Here is a 22,703-nt window from a genome sequence, read left to right on the forward strand (position 1 = left end):
GTAGTCTATATGTAGCTAGTTTATGTTGTGGTACTGACACTAAAACTCTGTAAACTTGAATTTTCAGTCATTTTCATTTTGGGTGAACAATACATATGGTTGCATTATTGCAATATATACACCTCTAGACTAAAGCATGTATCAAGCTTACTTAATTTTGACATTTACTAACGCAACATTTTTATTTATAATATTTAACAGACCTGAGCTAATATGCACTAACAATGAACTGTTACTTGATTCATTAACATTAGCAAAGATAAATAGGCAAGTTTATTTATATAGCACATTTCATACACAATTCCAATTCATGCTTTACATAGAAAAGGTAGTGTTAGAATAATCACAACATAATGCATAAGTGTAGAAAGAAATACCATGCATAAGAAAATAATCATATTTAACTAAAGGCTAAAATACTATTCCTGAATAAACTTAGGGCTCCCCGTCTGAACAAGTCAGTGATTTTCAGTTTACGAGACACAAATAGTTGCAAACCGTCTTCCTAGTGACCTCCTCCCTTTCAATAGTGAGTTTTTCAACACCTTCTGGCTCTAATGTCTTCCAGAGTACCTCTGATTGTTGTAAAGAGAATTAAAAAGAATACAATGATGATATCAGAAATAAAAATAACTACATTCAGGGTCCTTCACCCCTTAATACTGTAACATATTGCTAGTTAATGTTAATGCACTGACTAACATTAGTTATAATGGGACCTTATTCTAAAATGTTTGCCCTTTTTTATTTCTATTCATGCAACTTTTTAACTATTAGGTTACTTCTAACACAGTTGGTGGGTAGGCTGAGTGGGTAGGTCTGGGTGAACGTTCCAGAAGTCTGAAAACATGTTTTATAGGCCAGAAACTTTATAATGTAAAGCCAGCATTTCACAAATGTATGAGACAGTAACAGTATGAGACAAAACCACTTTAATGGTCATAAATAACTCCAAATGTGGAAACAGAAACAAAACATCCATTTAAAAAAACATGGTCAATACTAATAATACATCTTTGAAGTTTAATATGAAAAAAAAAATGTAAATCAACAGTTTCATAATTTTGTAACAAGTAAAAAAAAAAAAAAAGTTTTAAATAAATCAAGAATACTGAAAATATAAAGATACAAGTAATAATACTGGTAACAACATCTCATTGAGATGTTAGCACCTCTAGTAGTTTAAGGTAGTACTGTACAGTTCAGTGCATTATTTGTTTTCTTGTTTGAATGCACTCTGAACTTCAAATCTCAGCAGATTTAAATAACATTTATACGCAAACTAGTGCATGTAAAAATACAGACTGAAGGCACACTTAAATGGATTTAAAATCCATACAAATAAAATAACGAATTAAATACCGCCTTTGGAAAAAATGATAGACTCTACTCTATAGAATAGAGCCCACTTTAGTGTGCTTGGTGATTGGACCCCATCCTATCCAGATCGTCGTATCCTTCCTTGTGCAGCCGATCTACGTCTCCCTCTTGTTGGACAGTCGCAAGATGGTACACCCCGTCATTAGTGGCATATGGCTGATCACCAGTGTAGGTCGGTACGACATTGAACAAAATGAAACCAACTGTGATCACCACAAAAGACACGATATACAGGCCAGTGAACTGTAAAGGAAGAAAGGAAAGTGTTTTATTTATGTGTGTGTGTGTGTGTGTGTGTGTGTGTGTGTATACACATTTTTCTAGCCTGGTGGGTACTTCAACCAGAATGCACGCAGACTCATGGGGACTTGTGTCACTGTGTGGACCTAAATTGAGGTCCCCATGGGTACAAAAGCTTATAAATCATACAGAATGAGTTCTTTTTAAAATGCAGAATGTTTCCTGTAATGGGTAGGTTAAGGGGTAGGGGTAGTGTAGGGGGATAGAATATATGGTTTGTACAGCATAAAAACCATTATGTCTATGGTAAGTCCCCAGAAAGATAGCGCACCAGACGTATGCGTGTTTGTGAAAGAGAGAGAGAGAGAGAGAGAGAGAGAGAGAGAGAGAGCGCTCAAGCCAAGAAATAATATAAACAATTTAATACATCCACAAAAATGGCAAGAATTAGTGCAAACACTCAAAGTATCAATACACCTTGTCAATCATTTTAGCATGAGATGTTAGCCTAGAAATCTAGACGCACCCTAGCGGCAGCAAATCTAATCTGCCCCCCGAGTGTCGTCTAGCAACTCTCAAAACCCTTCTGAGCTGTAAACGGCAAATTCTGGTCAGGCCAATCACATCGTGTATAGAGTCAGTGGGCGGGGCTTAACATAATGACGGCTGAGTTGCGCTTGCGTGCTTCTTCTACTAAACACAGAAACTGGCGAACGGCGGTCTTTCGAATCAGCTTTAACCGCGACTCTGGAAGACATGGAGTTAAGCTTTTTGAGAAAAGAATGGCACTGAAGTCATTCTTAAGAAGGGAAGATGTGTTCTGAGTTATGCCGACCGGATATGGCGAAAGTTTAATCTATCAACTAGCTCTGGTTGGTTGTAGCGCTATCCAATTGCGTGTATGCCGTGCAGAGGGAGTTTGAAAGATAAACGTTTATCCCGCCCCTCAGATTGAGCCCTGTCAATGGTGAGTTTCCAGACAAAACATCTTGATGTGGGTCTGGCTTGTCAGGCTAATGAGACGTAGGACTGAGATGAAGATATTAGAAAATGTTTTACACATTTTGTCCTGGCACCTATTGGTTTTCTGAAAATGTATCCTTTCTACTCACCTTGTAGTGAAAAAGGAACAGGCCACAGAAGAGGCTGAAGAGGTCGGCAGTCAGCAGTGAGAGGTTTACAGCAGTGGCGCTGGTCATCTTCACCACGACAGGCATAAAACTGTACAGCCCATACATACACAGAGTATACGCAACAAAGAGCAGGCCTACAGAATACAAATATTTAGTTATTATTTATTTAATGAATGATGGATTCCAATGATGACTAGATAATATTATCTTCAAGCCAATGTCAATGAAAAAGAATATTACTCACATATTCTCCAGTTCCAGCTGATTACAGGTATTGCTTTATATTCAAGTATAGCCCTTCAAAATAAAAATAAAAGTATAGTTCACCCAAAAATGACTTCTGACTAAAAGTTTGGGGTCAGTAATTTTGTTGTTAAAAAACAAAATTACAATTTAAAATTTTAATACTGGTATTTTAAAAAAAAAAAAGTCATTACTGTGGTGTAATACTCCATTCTTCAGTGTCACATGATCAAAGACTATAGACATACAAAGACGGTGCACTCCGATTACTTGAAGAGAAACTGCAATAGTGTGGTGCAGGTATGACTACTTTATAGGCCAAACGCAGAAGCAAGTTAGCATTTTAGCATTTCTTGTTCCAATATCCCGAAGTCAAAAAATTTTTTTATTATTGTGTTTAAATGAATGAAAAGGTTCAAGACAATTTGTCACTATTTAACAACATTTAAGGTCCCATTCTTTGCAATTCCATCTTTCAAACTTTAGTTAGTGTGTAATGTTGCTGTTAGAGCATAAATAATACCTGTAAAATTATAAAGCTCAAAGTTCAATGCCAAGAGAAATATTTTATTTAACAGAAGTTCCTTTTCAAAGCCTACAGCGAACGGTCGGTTTGGACTACACCTCTGCACTTCCTGCTTTAATGACGCAACTAAAACCATTTGTTGACGAACCCTCCGCCCACAAGAACACGCAAATTCGTCCTTTTGCTCACGCAGGTCGAGAGGAAACGTTGTTTTTGTAGAGTGTGTTTGTCGCCATGCCATTGAAACGCTGTTATTTTCATCCCGGAGTCAAATCACCTTTGTTTGGCCTTCCCACAGACGATGTACGTAGAGATCAATGGCTATAGTTTATGGTTAACTCGGTTCTGGAAAATTATAATCACAATTTGAAACTATGTGCAGCACATTTTGCTGAGGACTGCTTCCTCAATCTCAATCAGTTTAATGCCGGATTCGCAGAAAGATTATTCTGAAAAGATGACGCAGTTCCCTCTTTGTCTGGAGAAGGCGTTGTTTATGGACCACAACCGGTAAGTGTATTTTATTATTTCAGTTGGTCCATTTAACAGTTTATGTAACTCATTACACAAAGTGCAACGCTGTTTAGCTTTGTTAACTAACGTTAGATGGTAATTGAAACGAATCCGAAAAACGTAGCATATAAAAGTGTAGTAATTCATTCAGACACCATCGATTGTTGGTGTTTGTAATGATCAGTTTAAACTACTGAATAGACAGTTTACCATTCTGAAACATCCAGCAAAAGTCTTTCCTGAGCAGGTTGTAATCGATCCTCTTCAATATTCTCCGGGTCTGATTCCGGCTCAAATTGATAAGGCAATATAGACATTTTTGCAATAACATTGAGCGCGCGTGTCTCCCCGTAGTGGTAAGAGACGGGACCTTTCCGGGCAACGTGCGCTAAGCTGCTGTCCAATCACAGCGCGGGAAGCGCTGGCCTAATCAGAACTCGTTACATATTTCTGAAGGAGGGACTTCATAGAACAAGGAAATCATTAGGCCGTTTTTAGGACAGAGGAAACAGCGCTGTTCAGATAAGTAAATTGTGTGAAAAATACTGTGTTTTTTTTACACGCGAATCAAAGCTTCGAAAACACGCGAAGAAAGGGACCTTTAAAATGCCACTCGAGAAATTTTGAAGTTATGCGTCTTGAAAAAGGCGGTTGCTAACAAGTGTCTAAATGGGACATAAATGGAATGAGGCAGTCGGTAAGATTAAACGTCACGCTGAGGTCAGTCCGCTTTTACAGCGTCATTATGCTTATAATGGTGCCCATGAACTATTCTAGCTCAAATGTTCTGGGAAAATGTTATCAGAATCTTAGTGGTGGTGATGTTGTATTCACGAGACCGTAGTCCCTTTATGTTTTAAAGGTCAAAGTTCATGGCAAATAAATTGAAAAAGCTACAGCTAAAAGAAAGAATCAATTCTGAACTGCTGAAATGAGTCGTTTGCAATTCCAGTCACACTTCATATTACAAACCTATGTAACATAAGACATTTACATAATGCCAACCTATGGTTTTCATCGGCTGCCTGAAGTTATAGCAGAGACTGGAAGAGTTTAGGTTGCGGAGTCAACATGTCAAGAAGATGGCCTTTTCAGTGCTGGAACTGATACAGAAAAACCGACTACATCGTTCATATTACTGTGTTTATAGCACTGAGGAAAGCCTCTGGAGCTGAAATTCAAATATGGTAATAGCCGTTTCGTTTCTGACCCATGCTGTGAGCAGTATACCAAAATCACAACAGACAGGGCCATATGGCCAATCAGAGCAGAGTTGGCTCTCGGAAAGGTGGGATTTAGAGACCGATTCTTTACATTAACTGTTTTCAGACTCTGAGAAATTGTGATGTGCTGCTTATAATATAAATATATATACTTTTTTTTTGCAAGTATTTTTTTTTTTGGTTGTATGTAAACCTATTCAAGGAGACCTCCAAAACAAAAAAGGAACCTTTTAAATAGCGTAATATGGCAACTTTTAGAACAGCATTTATTTGAAATAATCTTTTGTAACAGACCCCAAACATATACATATATGCCCTATACATTTTTTCTTTTTCAAAAGCAAGGACTTATGTCACGATGCGGGCATTTCACTTAGAACTGTTTATACTTTGAAAATTAGGTGACAAAAAAACTTACATCTGCACACCGCTGATGAGGGTGCCAAAGAGCCCCATCATGCCCAAGAACTCCACCCTGCTCAGGTTTTTCACTGTGTATTCCTGACAGACGTTAGACACAGCATACAGAGCAGCACTGACCAGGACTAGTCCATCCCCCAACAACACATGACTACCTGCAGTGACAGTAACACAGAAAAGCACAAGAAAGAGACAGAGATCAACTGTTTTTGAACAAGATTTCAAACAACAGACAAACAAAAGTACAGTCTATTATTAATTATGCATCTTCCTTGTCAAGATGATTACATCCCTTTCTCCCCCCAGTATAAAGTAAAGTAATTACTTGAGCCTTGGTCTCTTCCCGCCAGCAGATCTGCTCCTACCATCGCCCCGACCCCAAACAGGCACATGACCACAGCTACAAAATGCAATGGTCTGTAGCAAGTCTTCAAGAAGATCCGCGAAAGCACCATCAGAACCGGGATCACAAAACAGTCCAGCAGCTACAACACATTCAAATTATAATATAAATCAAATAATTCTATATAATAATATAAAGTGTGTGTACACAAAAAAAAAAAAGATTCTTACCTGTATACTTGTAAGGGTAGTGAACTGGTATGCCATCACAACGGTGTAGTTTGCTTCCACATCCGTAAGAGCCATCAGAAAATACTTCCACCATTTTCTTTTTAGAATTTGAACAATATTACTTTCATCTAAATTATGAAAAAAAAGGATTCATCTTTGCTGTGAACTGACAAAAATAAACAGCATATATTCTGTACTAAACTGCATTGCTGGAGGAAAACTACATGAGATGAGTTTTTGTTGTTGAGTAGTACATTTTAATTTTGCATGTTGAGAAGACTCAATAAATAATTTAAAGACTTTAAAAACATCCTACTTCATACTGAAGTTGATTATGAACTTGTCGCATTGACGTGCTTTGTTGTCGGAAAGAACAGGGGTCATGGAGGACACCAGAGGCCTGTTGCATAAAGCTAGCTGAACAAACTCGGAGTTTCAGAGTAGGTTTAGAGTTGACGAATCCAGATAAAATCCAACCTGGTTTAGATCAAGTTCAACAGTTTCTCAAACTGCTTGGTATAAACTTTCTCTGTCAACTCAGGTTTAATCCAGAGTTAGCGATTAAGGATTGACGTGTGGCAAACAGCCAATCACAGTGTCCGTTTGACTCACTTCGCGCAATTCACTTCTATTCTGAAGATTGACAGATCGTTTTGAAAATTACCATGACATTAAATACGTTTACAAGGTATGAATAAACGCTGCTACAGCGACTGTTTGAGAAGTCCGCTGAAAGAATATCTGACTAAAACAATGCATATATAACAAGAAATATGCCTAATAATTATAGGTTCACAAAGAGCTCAAATGAATACATATTGTTTAAAATAATTGTGAATGCAAGTTTTATATTTATATTAATATTTGGCTACTTATCAATTAATATAATAATTATATGAATATATTATATTAATTTAAGTAATTATAATTCATATAATATAAATATAATAAATAATTAGCACCAAAGGATAAGCAATTTTGTCTCTAATGTTATTTATCATTATAAACTGCAAATTCTGAACGAGATATATAAGGGGTGTGGCTTTATTGTGTCTTTACTTGCAGCTGATTGGTCCAGTTTGGGTTTGCGATCTCCAACCCAGAATTAAACCTGTTCCAGAGCAGGTTACCCGTGTAGTGTAAGTTACCATGGTGATGAACACTGCTAAAAACCAATCCACCTTCTTGAGCCCCAAAAAACAGAGTTTGCTCAATCTTGAACTTACCTGGGTAATAACTGAAACCAGCTTTGTGCAACAGGCCACAGGTTTGCCCATTTGTTGAGAAAATCTTATTATAGACAAAATGATATTTAGCGTCCCATTCATTGACAACAGTTAAATATTTTCTACTCTATCTAGACAGTTAGCTTGCTAACAATTCTGGAATCTCAGTCAAATACAGGCTATTTTTTGCTGTGTCAAAAACATACACTATATCAATAAACAGTTCAAGCATATTGTATGTAAATATGTACTACTTTAAATGACAAGACAAGGTTAATGTAGTATAAAGAAGTAAATAAAGTCAAAGCAGCAATCGTTCTCCCCTCCGCCATGTTTAAAAAGTTTATGGTGTGCACAACGCTGTAACTTGTATATAAAAATTATCCACAAGCTTCCTAATGGTAAATACGACTTGAGAGGGCATTCATGTACAATTTTTAACTAAGAAACTTGTATTTACGGTATGCCGATAGAATGTGAAGACACTCATATTAATCCACAAGATCGGCCATACAAGCATGAATCCTTAACCCTTTCAGACCTGAAGGCATTTTTAGCACTTTTTCTTTTTTCCCCCACTTACAAAAGTAAAGACTCATAACTCCAAAACTGTAGTAAGGAGAGCCAAAAGGTAGGTTTTAGTTAGTGCCTGTGCACATATTAAGCAATTTGTGCACTCAAAGGGTGAAAATGCAACAGGAGCATGTTGGAGGCTTGATCTGAATGTGTAACATCTCTGAATTCATATGCAAAAATAATTATTGTGCAAATTTGTTTTCAGCTTCTAATAGCTCTTAAAAAGACACGCAAATGTGAGCGTGAGCGAGAAATAGTTCACACAAATGAAAATTGTCATCATTTACTCAGTCAAACCTGTATACATTTCTTTATTCTGATGAACACAAAATTATATTTTGAAGAATGTCAGTAACCAAACAGATGGGTCCCCATTGACCATAGTATTTATTTATTTAATTTTTTTCAATAATATGGAACAAGTCTATAATGTTGGTTTTCCCATATTCTTCTATGGATATAAAACATTTTGTGTTCAGCAAAATAAGTGAAATTCATACAGGTTTGGAACAACATGAAGTTGAGTAAAATCACAATTTTCTTTTTAAGGTGCACTATCCCTTTAAATAAGTTTATTTAAAATCTGGAGCAATGCTATGATTAGCATGGTCATGGAAATATTCTGCCCTTCTAAATATCTGATAAAAAACAGTGAGCGATTGATTCCATGCAGGGAAGGTGTGCTGCAGCATACCTCTTCTGAAAGCCAGGATTGAAGTATAGGTGAGCAGCAGCAAGGTGTAATTGAGAAAGCTTTGCAGCATTGGCGTCTTCACCCCTGCATCTGTCAGATACTGACATGTAACTGCTGTCCCACATATCAGCATGGACAGGGCCTGACCCATTACAATAGTTTTGAAGAGCTGCCTATAAATACAATTCTCAAGTTACTATAAAATAAATATCATCAATATGCAGACTAAAGCAACCCCAAAACACTTTTAAACCAAGAGAGAGCAATCATACCATGTAAACACATCTTTGAGGGTGAGATTCCGTGGACCACAAAGGAATTTCCTCCAGTGACTGAGAGTTCCCAAGCTCCCATAAGCAAACGACCTCTCTCCTGCTTCACAGTCCATATTTCACACACAGAGACCTGGAAAATTCAGAGAAAGTGTAGAAAGAACTTTAATTTAACTCACAGGCTTTGATGTTGGGTAACATCTAGTTACTAATGGAGACATAATCTTAATCTCTTCAGGAATTTATGCCCAATAATGCTGACTTTAGGTGGGCCTCTTTAAACAAGAAAAGCCTCTTTTTTATTAATGCAACTCAAATGTCAATTCAAACATGATAAGGAAAGTAGTTCACATTAAAATGAAAATTACCCCATGATTTACTCACCCTCAAGCCATCTGAGGTGCATATGACTTTTTTTCTTTCTGATGAACACAATCGCAGTTATATTAATAAGCATTATAAATGGCAGTGACGGGGTCCATTGAGTTTGAAGCTCAAAAAAGTGCATCCATTCATCATAAACATAAGGCTCTAGGGGTAAAAGGATTAATTCACTTACAAGAAAATTTCCTGCTAATTTACTAACCCATGTCATCCAAGATGTTCACGTCTTTCTTTCTTCAGTCAAAAGGGAATTAAGTTTGAGGAAAACGTTCCTCAAAATGATTTTTCTCCATATAATTTACTTTAATGACAACCAACAGATTGAAGGTCCAAATTAGTGCGGTTTCAAAGGGCTCTGCATAATCCCATCTGAGGAATAGGGACTTATCTAGTGAAACCATCTGTCATTTTCTTAAAATAATAAACATTTATATACTTTTTAAACACCAATGCTCGACTTCCGTGTTCTGCTTTTGCACAACGTATGAAGCCATCACACTGAAAAGGTCACGTCGTGAAGGAAGTATCGACCCAGTTACTAAATCAATTGCTCTTTACAAAAATAAAGGTAAAACAACATTGTCGGACAATTTTAAAGTTGGAGGAGAACGTGAGATGGAGTTCATCGGCACTGGGTCGACACTTCCACGTACGTTGCATGACAGCCGTGATCATTCTGATGCGATGACATCATATGTTGTGCAAAAGCAGAACACAAAACGAAAGTCGGGCATTGGTGGTTAAAAAAGTATATACATTTTTCATTTATTTAAAAAAAATTACAGATGGTTTCACTAGATAAGACCATATTCCTTGGCTGGGGTCATGCAGAACCCTTTAAAACTCCATTGATTTGAATATTTAACCTGTTGGTTGCAATTGAAGTCTATTATGTGAGAAACATCCTGGAACATTTTCCTCAAGAAACAACTGATTTTCAATTGAAAAAAGACATACTTGAACATCTTGGATGAGATGAGGGTGAGTAAATGATGAACTAATTCTTTAATAGAAGGCGGGACAAGGTTTTCGATGGGGTTTGTAAGAAAAATATCCATATTTAAAACGTTATAAAATAAAATATATCGCTTCCGCCAGACCGCCTTCCGTATTCAACTGACGCAACATACGGCTTCATACGTAGAGCAAGTGTTTTGATCCGTGTGAGGTGTTGCACTTTCTGCGCAAGGTGGATACGGAAGGCAGTCTGGCGTAAGCTAGATATTTTATAGCAATTTAAATAAGGATTTTTTTAATTACAAAACGCCATCGATGTGCTTTAAAATGCCATTATTTATTTTATTTATCCTTTATTTTACCAGGAAATAATCCCATTAAGATATTTATCTCCTACCAGTGAGTCCTGGCAAAATGGCAGCACAGATATTTACAAGTTATTAACCCTGGAGCTGTGTGGAGTATATTTATGATGGATGGATGCACTTTTTTTTCAGCTTTAAACTCAATGGACTCCACTGCCATTATAAAGCTTGGAGGCATAGGGATATTTATTAATATAACTGTGATTGTGTTCATTAGAAAGAAGAAAGTCATATACACCTAGGATGGCTTGAGGGTGACTAATAAATTGGGTAATTTTCATTTTAAAGTGAACTACACCTTTAAATAAAAGTGTACAACATACTTTAAAAACCTATACATGATCATGACTCGGCAGCTTCTAAACTGAATTTAATCAATTTTACATAAAGGCTATCAGAATATCAGCATAAACCTAAAAAAAAAATTGCGAAATTGGCCCAAGCTTGTCTGAATGGCTTTGTTGTTTACATGTAGACTAGTGCTCCGGCCACAAACGCGGAACTGTGATGGTGTGCGGCGTACTTAGAGCACGTGGCGACGCGTCAGGCTGTGGGCACTTTTTAAGTTAGACCATATAGAATAGATCAATTCATTTCTTAGTCACATAGCCTACAGCGAAATAGGGTGAACTCATTCATGGAAAATAATTAATTATTTCGCGTTTTAGACTTTCTAAAAACTTTGTAGCTTTCGCAAAGCAAATCAGCAAGCTCACTACCTCCTTAGTTAGCCATGCTATTAGCTAGGCTAAAACATACACAACGTCACGTGTTTACAAGTAAACGAATAAAACCAAGGGTCTGTTAACTACCTGAATATAACTGACCCGTCATGTCCGTAGTATACTAGTAACCAGGTATGTCCAACCACAGCATCTTTTTCAATGAATGAAAGCGAGCTGCAAAAGATCATAAATCCGCTCGTCAAATGTAGGCCCCGCCCATTTTCCCACACAGCCAATTGGAGCTTCATGTACTTGATTTTTAGTACATTGTGACCAATGGCAGCGCAACACGGAAGTTGTGTGCAATGAACATGCATTGGGTATCCTGAGGCCCTGTCCCAAATGGCACCCTAAACCCTCGCGGTCTTCCTCTGAGTCCTGAGTCCGCACTTTCACGACGTAATGCCGCAAACTCACGAGCACCCTTCTTTAAGGTTAAATGACGAATGGGACACTCTACGGTCTTGTGGACTTAACGGACACGCGCACGAATGGCCATTGTAAGCATTGTAAGTCCACAAGACCAAAAGTGCAAAAGGGCCTTAATCGATAAGACATTTTCTTAAGTGTTTTTAAAGATTAATAGTTTGGAAAGGCCATTTTAACAGACGTTACATTCATTTCTATCGATGATGAATGCTATGTGATTTCAAAAAGAGTCTATATCTGCAACAATTGCAGTTGCTTGAAGATGGTCGTCCTTCAGGTTGTTATGGGGAAATAACTCATCGTGTTCTTCGATCAGGCCTGGTGCTGGCTCTAGATTATCAACGTTGTCAGGATAAATTAGACAAATTTGAGTGAGACCTCAACCCTCAAGTACGTTACAGGACAATTCGTTTGTCCCTGTTAGATTAAATGTAAATATTTCTTATTAAATGTTTATCACAATGGCTCTACTTAATGGTATGATGAAAACAGTTGTGTCTGTGTGTGTGTGAGAGAGAGAGAGAGAGAGAGAGAGAGAGAGAGAGAGAGAGAGAGAGAGAGAGAGAGAGAGAGAGAGAGAGAGAGAGAGAGAGAGAGAGAGAGAATGTATGTATAAACAGCAGACAGTGCTGCTGATGCAGTCTGTCGCAATGCTCCCTAGCAACCAAACCTTCTCAAACATCGCGAGATTGCACGGGGACCAAGTTGAAGAAACATGGCGACGTCTAATTTATTGAAGGTAGGAGGTCCCACAATATAAGACTATTTTGCATCGTTTGCGTCTCCCATGGTGTTATGACAGCGACCCTACGACCCGGCGACTGTCAGCTTCTAATTAGATCGCTACGTGACGCCTTCATTTGAAACTACGTTGTTCGAGTTGTTCATTGTAGCTAGTTAGGTTTTAAGCTATTATAATGTTTAGGGTTTCAGAGCTCTGTTCTAGGATGTCTCCCCTCACTGCACAACCTACAACCAGAAAAACTTCCTTCTATCTTGAGGCTGCATTTTGTGGATCATGAGAATGTAAAATATAGATATATGTTTTGTACTGAACACAACTGCAAACCAAAAGTTGATTATTTAAATGGCATATTTAATTCTGCCTATGCAGATTTATGTCAAGCTCGAAGCTCACCTGCTGCCTCTGGTCTCTAATGATAAAGCTGTACATAATATATTATAATACATGATAAAGCTGTAATAATCTATCTACATGTATTATATTGCACTGTACCTTCTGTTAGTGTTTTTAAATTTTTTGCCATAAAGTAAAATAAATTAAATGTAATGTATTTTTTAATGCATAAAGCCAATAACATATTCATAAAGAACTGTTTATTGTCCTGCATCTCCTTTCTCAGAATAAAGGCTCCCTGCAATTTGAAGACAAATGGGATTTGATGCGGCCCATTGTTTTGAAGTTACTCCGTCAGGAGTCAGTTACTAAGCAGCAGTGGTTCGATTTATTCTCGTAAGTTGTCTTCAGTGTGATATGGTCTGAGCTGACAGAAATATTGAGAAGTCAGTGTACTGTACATCAAGACTGAATGTGTTATATTTATTTAACTGATGGTGCTGTTTGTGTCTGATGGTCAATAATAGCAACTATGACTGACAGGTTAGGTTAGATTGTTGCACTATGAGTACAGTCAGACTTTAAATGATCTCACGATACTGTGTATGACTTTCAGAGACGTCCATGCAGTTTGTTTATGGGACGACAAAGGCCCGGCAAAGATTCACCAGGCACTGAAAGAAGACATCCTAGATTTCATCAAGCAAGCACAGGCAGTATGTACTGTATACCACTTTTGCACCTTTAATAAAGTGAGGATCATATTTAAATATCTCTGAAGAAATTAATCCCAGACCTGTAATCAACGCATGCTGAGTCTATTCTTGCTCTTTCTGATCTACAGCGAGTACTCAGTCACCAGGACGACACGGCTTTGCTTAAAGCCTACATTGTGGAGTGGAGGAAGTTCTTCACACAGTGTGATATTCTACCTAAGCCCTTCTGCAAGTTAGAGATCACCCTGCTGGGCAACCAGGGGAGCAATAAGAAGTCCAGCGTTGAAGACAGTATTGTTAGAAAGGTGGCTTTTTCTCTTTCCGTATTCTGGCCATATACTTTACATTATTATCATTTAAATGCAGTTGATATTATTGTAACAATACATGCACAACATCTATCCTAATCATTTCTTTCCCATTTTTTTTTTGCTAAAGCTTATGCTAGATACATGGAATGAGTCTATATTTTGTAATATAAAGAACCGGCTCCAGGACAGTGCCATGAAACTGGTCCATGCTGAGAGATTAGGAGAAGCGTTCGACTCGCAGCTTGTCATCGGAGTGCGCGAGTCATATGGTAAAGCTTTCATAATACTAAGCCACTCGGGTTCTGTCCAGATGGACCTCTCCTGATGAACACTCGTGTCTTCTGCTCTTTCCCGCAGTGAATTTGTGTTCCAATGCCGATGACAAGCTCCAGATCTATAGAGAGAATTTTGAGAAGGCATATCTGGATTCTACAGAGAGGTTCTACAAGACACAAGCACCTGCCTATCTGCAACAGAATGGCGTTCAGAACTATATGAAATATGTGAGTGTGTTTTCAAACTGCTGTCCTGCCTAAACTTACAAAAGCCTGGATGACACTAATGTTGTCAAAAATAACATTGATTCTGGATATTTGAATTTATTTTAATACTCATTATCTGTATTAATTTTATAGTTAGCTGCACCATGTTTCAGAGCATCACTATGTTCTTTTACTTTTAAGCAGCTCACGATTCTGTGTTTTCAGCGTCTCAAGGCCCATTCACACCAAGAACTAAAAAAAAGTTCTAAAAACCACAACCATAATGATTAACGCACAGCGAAAGGATATCGTTGCAATCACTTTCAGAATTTTTTTCCAACTGATGAACAATAAAAACAGCAGTCAGAATCCATCCAGACGACAAAACTGTTTGAGGGTTTAACTCTTGCAAAAAAGGAAATGCTGTATAATAAAATAGAAGTAGCGTAAAGTAAAATTATACTTATTTATTTTTATTTAACAGTGCAGTTGTATTATCATAGTAATGTAATTATGTCTTAGAAATAATAATAGTATTGATAATTTATTATTATTATACAATCAGAAATTTTCACCATAGTCATTTTCGAACTCTTTAGGTTTTGTTGTGGCAGTTTTTTCCTGTTATCGATTATGGTTTAGAGTGTCGATTTTACAAGGTGTTATATTAAAGTTAGAAGTTCCAGTATCATGACAACTCTTATTGAAACTTCATCTTTGTACTCGGATGGTTTGTTTAACAAACGTTTATGTGTGTGAACTGTAAATCACAGCACATTTCTGAAGTGTCATAATTATTTTGTAGTTCTAATGTGATGCTTTTGATTGACAGGCAGATGGCAAGTTAAGAGAAGAGGAGAAGCGTGCACTTCGATATCTGGAAACCAGACGTGAATGTAACTCCGTCCAGGCAGTGAGTGTTTCCCGCTCCAAAAAAGCTCCAAAACAAGACCCCGTGGTGTGCAGCATTATTAAATAATGCTCAGCATGTAGTGCGCACTTGTCTTTTGGCATACTAACATCGGGTGATCGGTTTGTGCCTTTTGCGTTCATTCAGCTAATGGAGTGTTGTGTGAATGCGCTGGTGACGTCGTTCAAAGAGACAATCCTGGCCGAATGTCCGGGAATGATCAAGCGGAACGAGACAGAGAGTGAGTACGGCAGGAGCTCTGGCACCAAAGGCTCAGCAAGTTCAGGTTGGCAATGGGACCCAGCTCCCATCTATATCTTGCCAACACCTCCCTACCCATCCCCCCATCTGTGTGTTTGTGTGCTAAAGTCCACCAACCCATTTCAACTGTAAACAAACACAGCAACATACAATATGTATATATTTTATATGTAAAGGGAAGGAAATCACAAATTTTTGTGTTTGCATCTGGAATACTTGTGTGTATTTTCGCTTTAGCGCTTCTTAGACAGGAAATAAATGTTTATTTTTATTGTTTCAATATGTTTTACTGTTATTGAAGTGTGTTTTTTCTGTTGTTGGTGTGTTTCCTCAGAGCTGCACCTCATGTTCTCGCTGATGGACAAAGTGCCCAGTGGAATTGAGCCTATGCTGAAGGACCTGGAGGATCACATCATGAACGCAGGTCTGGCTGATATGGTGGCCTCAGCGGAGACCATTACTACAGTGAGTAGAGACAGTAGCTGACAGTGCATCATGGATCCTATACATGAGTCCAGTTGTTGTTAGTGCAATCACTGAATGTGCTGAATTTGAATTAGGGATGTTTGGGACTAGTTGACTAAACAAAACTGCTGTTGCTAGTCGACATTAAAAATACTATTTGACATTGGTTTCTTTTGCACATTTATATTTTGTTTTAGTTTTTTTTTTTTTTACAAAGGCTACATTTAAACACAGATGTACAAGCAGTGAGTGCAATACCTTGACATGGGCTGATTTATGTTTACTAACTTTTATTTGAGGAATTCTGTTTATAAAATATTTAGCTTGTACTAAGTGGTATTGCACTGCCTGTGATTCAGTTGATTTGAATACATATGTCTAGATTGGTTGATTTAAGGGAATGCTTAAGTTTAACGTACAAACATGATAATGCAAGGCAAGCACAGTGCATGTGTGTGATCTATTGTTCGGTGGAATACAGTATGGGATAGACTATTTCAAATAGATTGCTTATACAGACTGTTTTTGACTGCCATCTGGGAGTTTCTAAGACTAGTTGACTAGTCAGTTATAACATTTCTGTTAAAAAGTTATGGAAATTAGTCGTTGCACACATCACTAATATGCATAATATGTCTCTAAATTATTTCTCAGAATTCTTAATTAATGCTCTGTATGACTTATGTTTTATTTTTGCAGGACTCTGAAAAATATGTTGAACAACTTCTAACGTTGTTTAACCGCTTTAGTAAACTAGTTAAGGAAGCATTCCAAGATGACCCACGTTTCCTAACAGCCAGGGATAAAGTAAGTCTCAAGAATTAACCTGAAATCCAAAGCATTCACCGTTAAAGATTTCCCTAAAAAAATACTAAATATTCATATAATCTATATTTAAAAACAAATACACTACTGTTCAAAAAGTGGGGTCATAATTATACTTTTATTCAGCAAGGATGCATTTACATTTCTATTTCAAATCAATACTGTGTTAAGTTACTTTTTTCAAAAAAAAATTGTTTCCACAAAAATATTATAACTGTTAATAATATAACTTTTATTATTATTAATAATAATAAGCACCAAATCAGCATATTAGAATGATTTCTGAAAGATCATGTGAGGCTGAAGACTGGAGTAATGACGCTAGAAATTTAGCTCTGCCAAATTTTAAAATGTATTGCAAACTATTATCTTAAATTGTAATGATAATTCACAATATTACAGTTTTTAACAGTATTTTTAATCAAATAAACACAGCCTTGCTGAATATAAGAGTCTTCTTTGAAACATCAGTAACGCTTTAGGGTCCAATTCTCCTTATTAACTAGTTGTATATTAGCATGTGTATTACTAGGATATTAGCTGTTTATTAGTACTTATAAAGCACATATTATACGCCTTATTCTGCAAGACCATATTCTACATCTCAACTACCTTACTAACAATTAATAAGTAGTGACCAAAAACCTTACCGACCCCAAACTTTAAAACAATAGTGCATCTTTTGTTTCTTTTTTACATGTTGAAAAGTGAAGTGGAGAGGAGGTGGTTTCCATTTTTCATTCTTATTTTATTACCATATTTTACATGCATATTTATCTACGCAGGCATACAAGGCAGTAGTGAATGATGCAACAATATTTAAACTAGAGCTCCCTCTAAGACAAAAAGGGTGAGACATCTCATTATATACACATATCTTTTTACCTGTAGATCTGGGGTATATTTTACTTACTATGGATGTGGTTTGGATTATTTGTCCTTTATTTGCAGTGTGGGTCTGAAAACACAACCAGAGTCCAAATGTCCAGAGCTGCTGGCCAACTACTGTGATATGCTCCTTAGAAAGACTCCACTGAGCAAGAAACTCACCTCAGAGGAAATAGAGGCCAAGCTGAAGGAAGTGGTGAGTGTGTAGTTGGAGTGACCACTAAATATTTGTAGCAGAGTTATTTGCAAATGTTATTCTCGTCTCTGCTTACAACTGCCAAATCATATGCGATGTGTTAATTATTTCTTTTCATGTACTGATTACAGCTCTTGGTTCTAAAGTATGTTCAGAACAAAGATGTCTTCATGAGGTATCACAAAGCCCACTTGACGCGCAGGCTTATTCTTGACATTTCTGCTGACAGTGAGATTGAAGAGAACATGGTGGAGTGGCTCAGGGTCAGTGGGCTTGAAGGCACGCTTATAATTATCGATGAAAGACTTTTTCGTGAATCAAATTACTTGAGTGTGTGTGTGCAGGAGGTTGGTATGCCAGCAGATTACGTGAACAAGCTCGCAAGAATGTTTCAGGACATCAAAGTATCAGAAGACTTAAACCAGTCCTTCAAAGAAATGCATAAACACAACAAACTTGCATTACCAGGTCAGATATGGCTTTCTTATAATGCTTCTGAACTATTCTGTTGTACATTCAAACTAATTATTATTATTTATGTCTTGACACTACAGCCGACTCGGTCAATATAAAGATTTTGAATGCGGGGGCATGGTCTCGGAGTTCAGAGAAAGTGTTTGTATCGTTGCCCACCGAACTAGAAGATCTCATTCCTGAAGTCGAGGAGTTTTACAAGAAAAATCACAGCGGCAGAAAATTACACTGGCACCATCTCATGTCCAATGGCATTGTGAGTGACAGATTCAGCCCTTTGTATAACGCCATGCTCTAATTCCTATGAAAATAAGGAAGACCAAAAAACTTGCCCCTTTCAATGAAGACTAATTTGTTGTGTGTATGTTTTATAGGGTCATCAGTAAAAAAAAGAAGCAAATATGTCTTGAACATGGGGTGGGGGGGGGGTTAATTGGTCTATTTAAGGTAATTAAATATAGGTTTTAAGGGAAGAAAAAGAAAAATGAATGCAAAACGTTCTAGGTCTAATCCTAGTTGTCAAGTAATAAAATTAAACTATTTGCTAATAATACGTTCAGCATGTAGCATTCCAGAATGCTCTGATTTATTTGACATTAAAAAATGCACAAATTCATTAGTATTTGGATATCTCAAATGTTGAAAACACAAAGCGTTTCTTGCCTTGTCGTATTAATTTGAATACAGCAATCGTTCAAAATGGCAAGTAAAAAGTTTGCGTCATTGGTCATTACTGTCGGTCATTGAACATTTCGGTCAGGAAACATTTGTCAAAAAGTAAAAGCTACTTTTAGCTACTTGCATGTTACCGCTCAATTAATTTTAAGAATCCGCCGTTAAAATAAAAGTGCAATGTTGGATTTCACACTTGTCCTCTGTAAAGCTCTGTGAACCCATTACTGGCCACCTATCATTTTGACATTGATGAGCACAAATGTAACTTTTAAAACTCTTTGTCATCCTAACAACAAACAGAGCAGTATGTAATGGGGTGCAGCAGAACAGTATCATGAATATCAAATAATGGGGATGAACAATTTGACCATTCTAATTATTGAGTGGGACTTTACGGCCTAGGTAAAAAGCACTAAACTTTGATTTTCACAAGCTCCTCTACTGTGAATTGTGTTGCAGAGATTCTGTTTCAAATTTGACATTTTATAGGGGTCCGTCATGTCAAGGGAACAGGTCACGATTGCTCTCATCTCTTCTATCTCTAGATCACATTCAAGAATGAAGTTGGACAGTATGATTTAGAAGTCACGACATTCCAGTTAGCTGTGCTGTTCGCCTGGAACCAAAGGCCGAGAGAGAGGATCAGCTTTGAGAATCTGAAACTAGCCACGGAGCTTCCAGACGCCGAGCTGCGCCGGACCCTCTGGGTAACGGAGCCTTTATTTTGATAGCATTTCCCCAATTTGTGTTTAAAATAATTCACTGTTAGCTATGGGATGAACATGGTCTGATCTTGTGGAATGAAAATGAAGGGATCTGATATGATTTGACTTTTGGTTGCTGAATGCTGCCTAACTTTTGTTGTTTTTAAATGTGTAGTCTCTTGTAGCTTTCCCCAAACTAAAGCGTCAGGTGCTGTCATATGAACCTGTGGTGGGCTCTCCTAAAGACTTTGCGGAAGGCACTGTATTTTACATAAATCAAGAGTTTTCTTTAATGTAAGGACACTAATCACTTGTATTGATGATGAATGTTGAATAATTCAAATAATACTATAAAATGTGTGTTAATTGATTAAAAGCATAGAAAGTATATTTTAATCACATTGCATGCATTATCGTTTAAAAGTTTGGGATCAAAAATACAGTGAATATGACATTAAAATTAAAAACAAGTGTTTTCTACTATAATATATTTTAAAATGTAATATATTCCTGTCACGGCAAAGCTGAATTCCCTCAGCATCAGTGTCAGATGATCCTTCAGAAATCATTCTAATATGCCGCTCAAAAAACATTTCTTATTATCAGTCACAGTTGTGCTGCTTCATATTTTTGTAGAAATTTCAGGATTCTTTTATGAACATTTATTTAAACATAATGTAAAAAGTTAAAGTCTTTATAGTTATTTTTGATCAATTTACTGCACCCTTGCTGAATCTTACTGACCCCAAACTTTTGAACTATGTTTGATGGTATACACATAAAAAGTTATCTATTAATTACAAATATTGCTGGACTATTATGTTATTCTTTTAACTGCATGTTTTAACAGACCTCAGTTCAATGAAATGATCTCTTCTGCACAGAAAAAACTCAAAGGTCCAGAAAAGAGGGAAGATCAATTTGATTGGTCGATTACAACTCACCACAGAGAGAATGCGTGAGGAAGAAAATGAGGGCATAGTGCAACTTAGGATATTACGCACACAGGTATTGAAGTTATTGAAACTATCACTGCCACATTATCTATCTGTCTGTCTATTAAAATAAAAGTTGGATGTCTATAGAAGCATATGGGTAGCAATATTCAATTTAAAATGCAATATGTAAAATGGCAATACATTTCTGTATTTAAATGTACAGTTTCCATACCATATGTTCAACGTTTGGAGCAAAACAATCATTCAAATTCAAAAAATATAATTCATATTTGCTATTTCCTACATATATTTTAATGTTTTATAAGTTACAAAATGAAAATATATTACAAAAATTATTAGATATGTTTAACATGTTAATCATGTCATTATTTAAATGTTATTTTTCTTAATTGCATTTACATGAATTGCATTTTAATTCAATGTCCTGCAATGAATGTAGCAAAATTCAGTATGGATTAAAAAAAAAAATGCTTTCAGAGCCCATCACATCCCCACCCTGTCAATCATTACATCAAGGCAAGACCAGGTGTTGAAAACAAAAATACAGAAATGCATTGCCATTTTAAATTATATATTGCTACCCATGCTTCCATAGATGTGTGTATGTCATGCTAAACCCTATGTTGTGGGGGACCAAATGTCCCCCCAAAGATAGTAATACCTAAAATTGTTGACTTTGTAGAGACTTTTTTGGGTCCCCATAATGAAAACATCTTACTAAACTTGTCTAAATAAAATAAAATCATACTAAATTATGTTTTTTGAAAATGTCAAAAAATGCAGAATGTTTTCTATGATGGGTAGGGTTAGGGTCAGGGGTTAGTATACACAGTTTTTACTGTATACAATTATTATGTCTATGGAAATTCCTTTTAAAACATGGAAACCCAACGTGTGTATGTGTGTGTGTTAGATCATTTTAGAATAATTATGACTATTATATCTATGAAGTTAACCTAAACAGAAGTATGGGAATTATATAGGCATTTCATGAGGTGCATCCTTGGATGTTTTGAAGGAGTTCCTATGTTTTCCGAGCACTTGTTGGCTGCTTTTCTTTACCATGTGATCCAACGGGTTCATTTTGTGTATTTTTATGAAAATTTTTGTTTTGTAAGTATATTAATATGCAGGCAGTTTATACTTGTTTACTAAGCTCAATTCAAACATTTGAGCTTAAATCATGAGAAACATTTTAGTCCAGACATTTCTCAGATACTAAAGGAAACCTCATTTGTCACCAAACTCCACTTCTTCACTCTGTACAGGAGGCTATCATTCAGATTATGAAGATGAGGAAGAGGATCAGCAATGCCCAGCTTCAGACGGAGCTGGTAGAGATCCTAAAGAACATGTTTCTACCCCAGAAAAAGATGATCAAAGAGCAGATCGAGTGGCTGATAGAACACAAGTACATCAAAAGGGACGAGACGGACATTAACACGTTTATCTACATGGCGTAGCCAACCACGCCCAGTGCACTTGAGGACGTTTTTTTAGACACTAGCACTCCTTTGGAGGATTCCATATCTGATTTCAGCTCACTGCCCAGCCTGGCCTGCTGGGTGACTGACTAGATATCAACACACATCACGCTGAGAAATTGCTAACGAATCCCTGCCTTACTTCACAAATCTATGAAATGAATAAAAATGAACTTTGGAAGAAACAGAGGAGTAAAGTGAGCAGAATTCTGTTTATAGCTCATTTATATGCATCAGATACATTTCAGCGATCTTGGGCAACTTAAATGCGTCTTTTAATAATGTTTTGTCACTTTTGATGCCAACGCCCCAGGTGAAAATATGACTACATTCTGAAAAAAGCCATCCAGCTGTGTTTGTTTTGAGTTCACCACAAGTTTATCAACCTAGCTCTGA

At 36.8% G+C, this 22,703-nt stretch overlaps 2 protein-coding genes across 11 annotated transcripts; one reads left to right on the top strand and one right to left on the bottom strand.

Annotated features, from left to right (window-relative positions):
• Positions 1–912: 912 nt before the first annotated feature.
• On the bottom strand, positions 913–11,674 carry slc35f2 (solute carrier family 35 member F2). 2 transcript variants are annotated; one of them, XM_067424288.1, is made up of 9 exons: positions 11,553–11,674; positions 9,020–9,152; positions 8,748–8,920; positions 6,252–6,379; positions 6,004–6,163; positions 5,677–5,833; positions 2,998–3,050; positions 2,733–2,887; positions 913–1,623 (listed from the first exon to the last, which is right to left on the bottom strand). In XM_067424288.1, the coding sequence occupies exons 2-9, from the start codon at positions 9,133–9,135 to the stop codon at positions 1,411–1,413; spliced, it is 1,155 nt and encodes a 384-aa protein (XP_067280389.1). In that variant the 5' UTR covers positions 9,136–9,152; positions 11,553–11,674; the 3' UTR covers positions 913–1,410. The 2 variants fall into 2 exon arrangements, with proteins under 2 accessions (XP_067280389.1, XP_067280387.1); XM_067424286.1 differs by having other exon boundaries at positions 11,538–11,667.
• A 151-nt stretch (positions 11,675–11,825) lies between these two features.
• On the top strand, positions 11,826–22,496 carry cul5b (cullin 5b). 9 transcript variants are annotated; one of them, XM_067422870.1, is made up of 20 exons: positions 12,233–12,269; positions 12,541–12,618; positions 13,244–13,353; positions 13,574–13,709; positions 13,802–13,978; positions 14,112–14,253; positions 14,342–14,487; positions 15,299–15,424; positions 15,524–15,662; positions 15,972–16,102; positions 16,802–16,909; positions 17,713–17,777; positions 17,879–18,011; positions 18,143–18,274; positions 18,356–18,479; positions 18,566–18,741; positions 19,706–19,867; positions 20,040–20,158; positions 20,749–20,872; positions 22,092–22,496. In XM_067422870.1, the coding sequence occupies exons 2-20, from the start codon at positions 12,595–12,597 to the stop codon at positions 22,284–22,286; spliced, it is 2,469 nt and encodes an 822-aa protein (XP_067278971.1). In that variant the 5' UTR covers positions 12,233–12,269; positions 12,541–12,594; the 3' UTR covers positions 22,287–22,496. The 9 variants fall into 9 exon arrangements, with proteins under 9 accessions (XP_067278972.1, XP_067278971.1, XP_067278975.1 ...); XM_067422871.1 differs by lacking the exons at positions 12,233–12,269; positions 12,541–12,618 and adding an exon at positions 11,826–11,959; XM_067422874.1 differs by lacking the exon at positions 12,233–12,269 and having other exon boundaries at positions 12,482–12,618; positions 15,524–15,617.
• Positions 22,497–22,703: the final 207 nt, after the last annotated feature.

This window comes from Pseudorasbora parva, chromosome 18 (assembly GCF_024679245.1).
Source record: "Pseudorasbora parva isolate DD20220531a chromosome 18, ASM2467924v1, whole genome shotgun sequence".
Taxonomy (NCBI): Eukaryota; Metazoa; Chordata; class Actinopteri; order Cypriniformes; family Gobionidae; genus Pseudorasbora; species Pseudorasbora parva.

What these genes read in the sequence shown, in the direction of transcription:
- slc35f2 (XM_067424288.1), bottom strand. Translation starts at nt 9,135, where the DNA reads ATGGACTGTGAAGCAGGAGAGAGGTCGTTTGCTTATGGGAGCTTGGGA. An exon ending in CTACCCTTACAAGTATACAG is followed by an intron (nt 6,164 to 6,251) that starts GTAAGAATCTTT and finishes AATGTGTTGTAG; the next exon opens with CTGCTGGACTGTTTTGTGAT. An exon ending in GGGAAGAGACCAAGGCTCAA is followed by an intron (nt 5,834 to 6,003) that starts GTAATTACTTTA and finishes CTGTCACTGCAG; the next exon opens with GTAGTCATGTGTTGTTGGGG.
- cul5b (XM_067422870.1), top strand. Translation starts at nt 12,595, where the DNA reads ATGGCGACGTCTAATTTATTGAAG. An exon ending in ACATGGTGGAGTGGCTCAGG is followed by an intron (nt 18,275 to 18,355) that starts GTCAGTGGGCTT and finishes GTGTGTGTGCAG; the next exon opens with GAGGTTGGTATGCCAGCAGA. An exon ending in ATCTCATGTCCAATGGCATT is followed by an intron (nt 18,742 to 19,705) that starts GTGAGTGACAGA and finishes TTCTATCTCTAG; the next exon opens with ATCACATTCAAGAATGAAGT.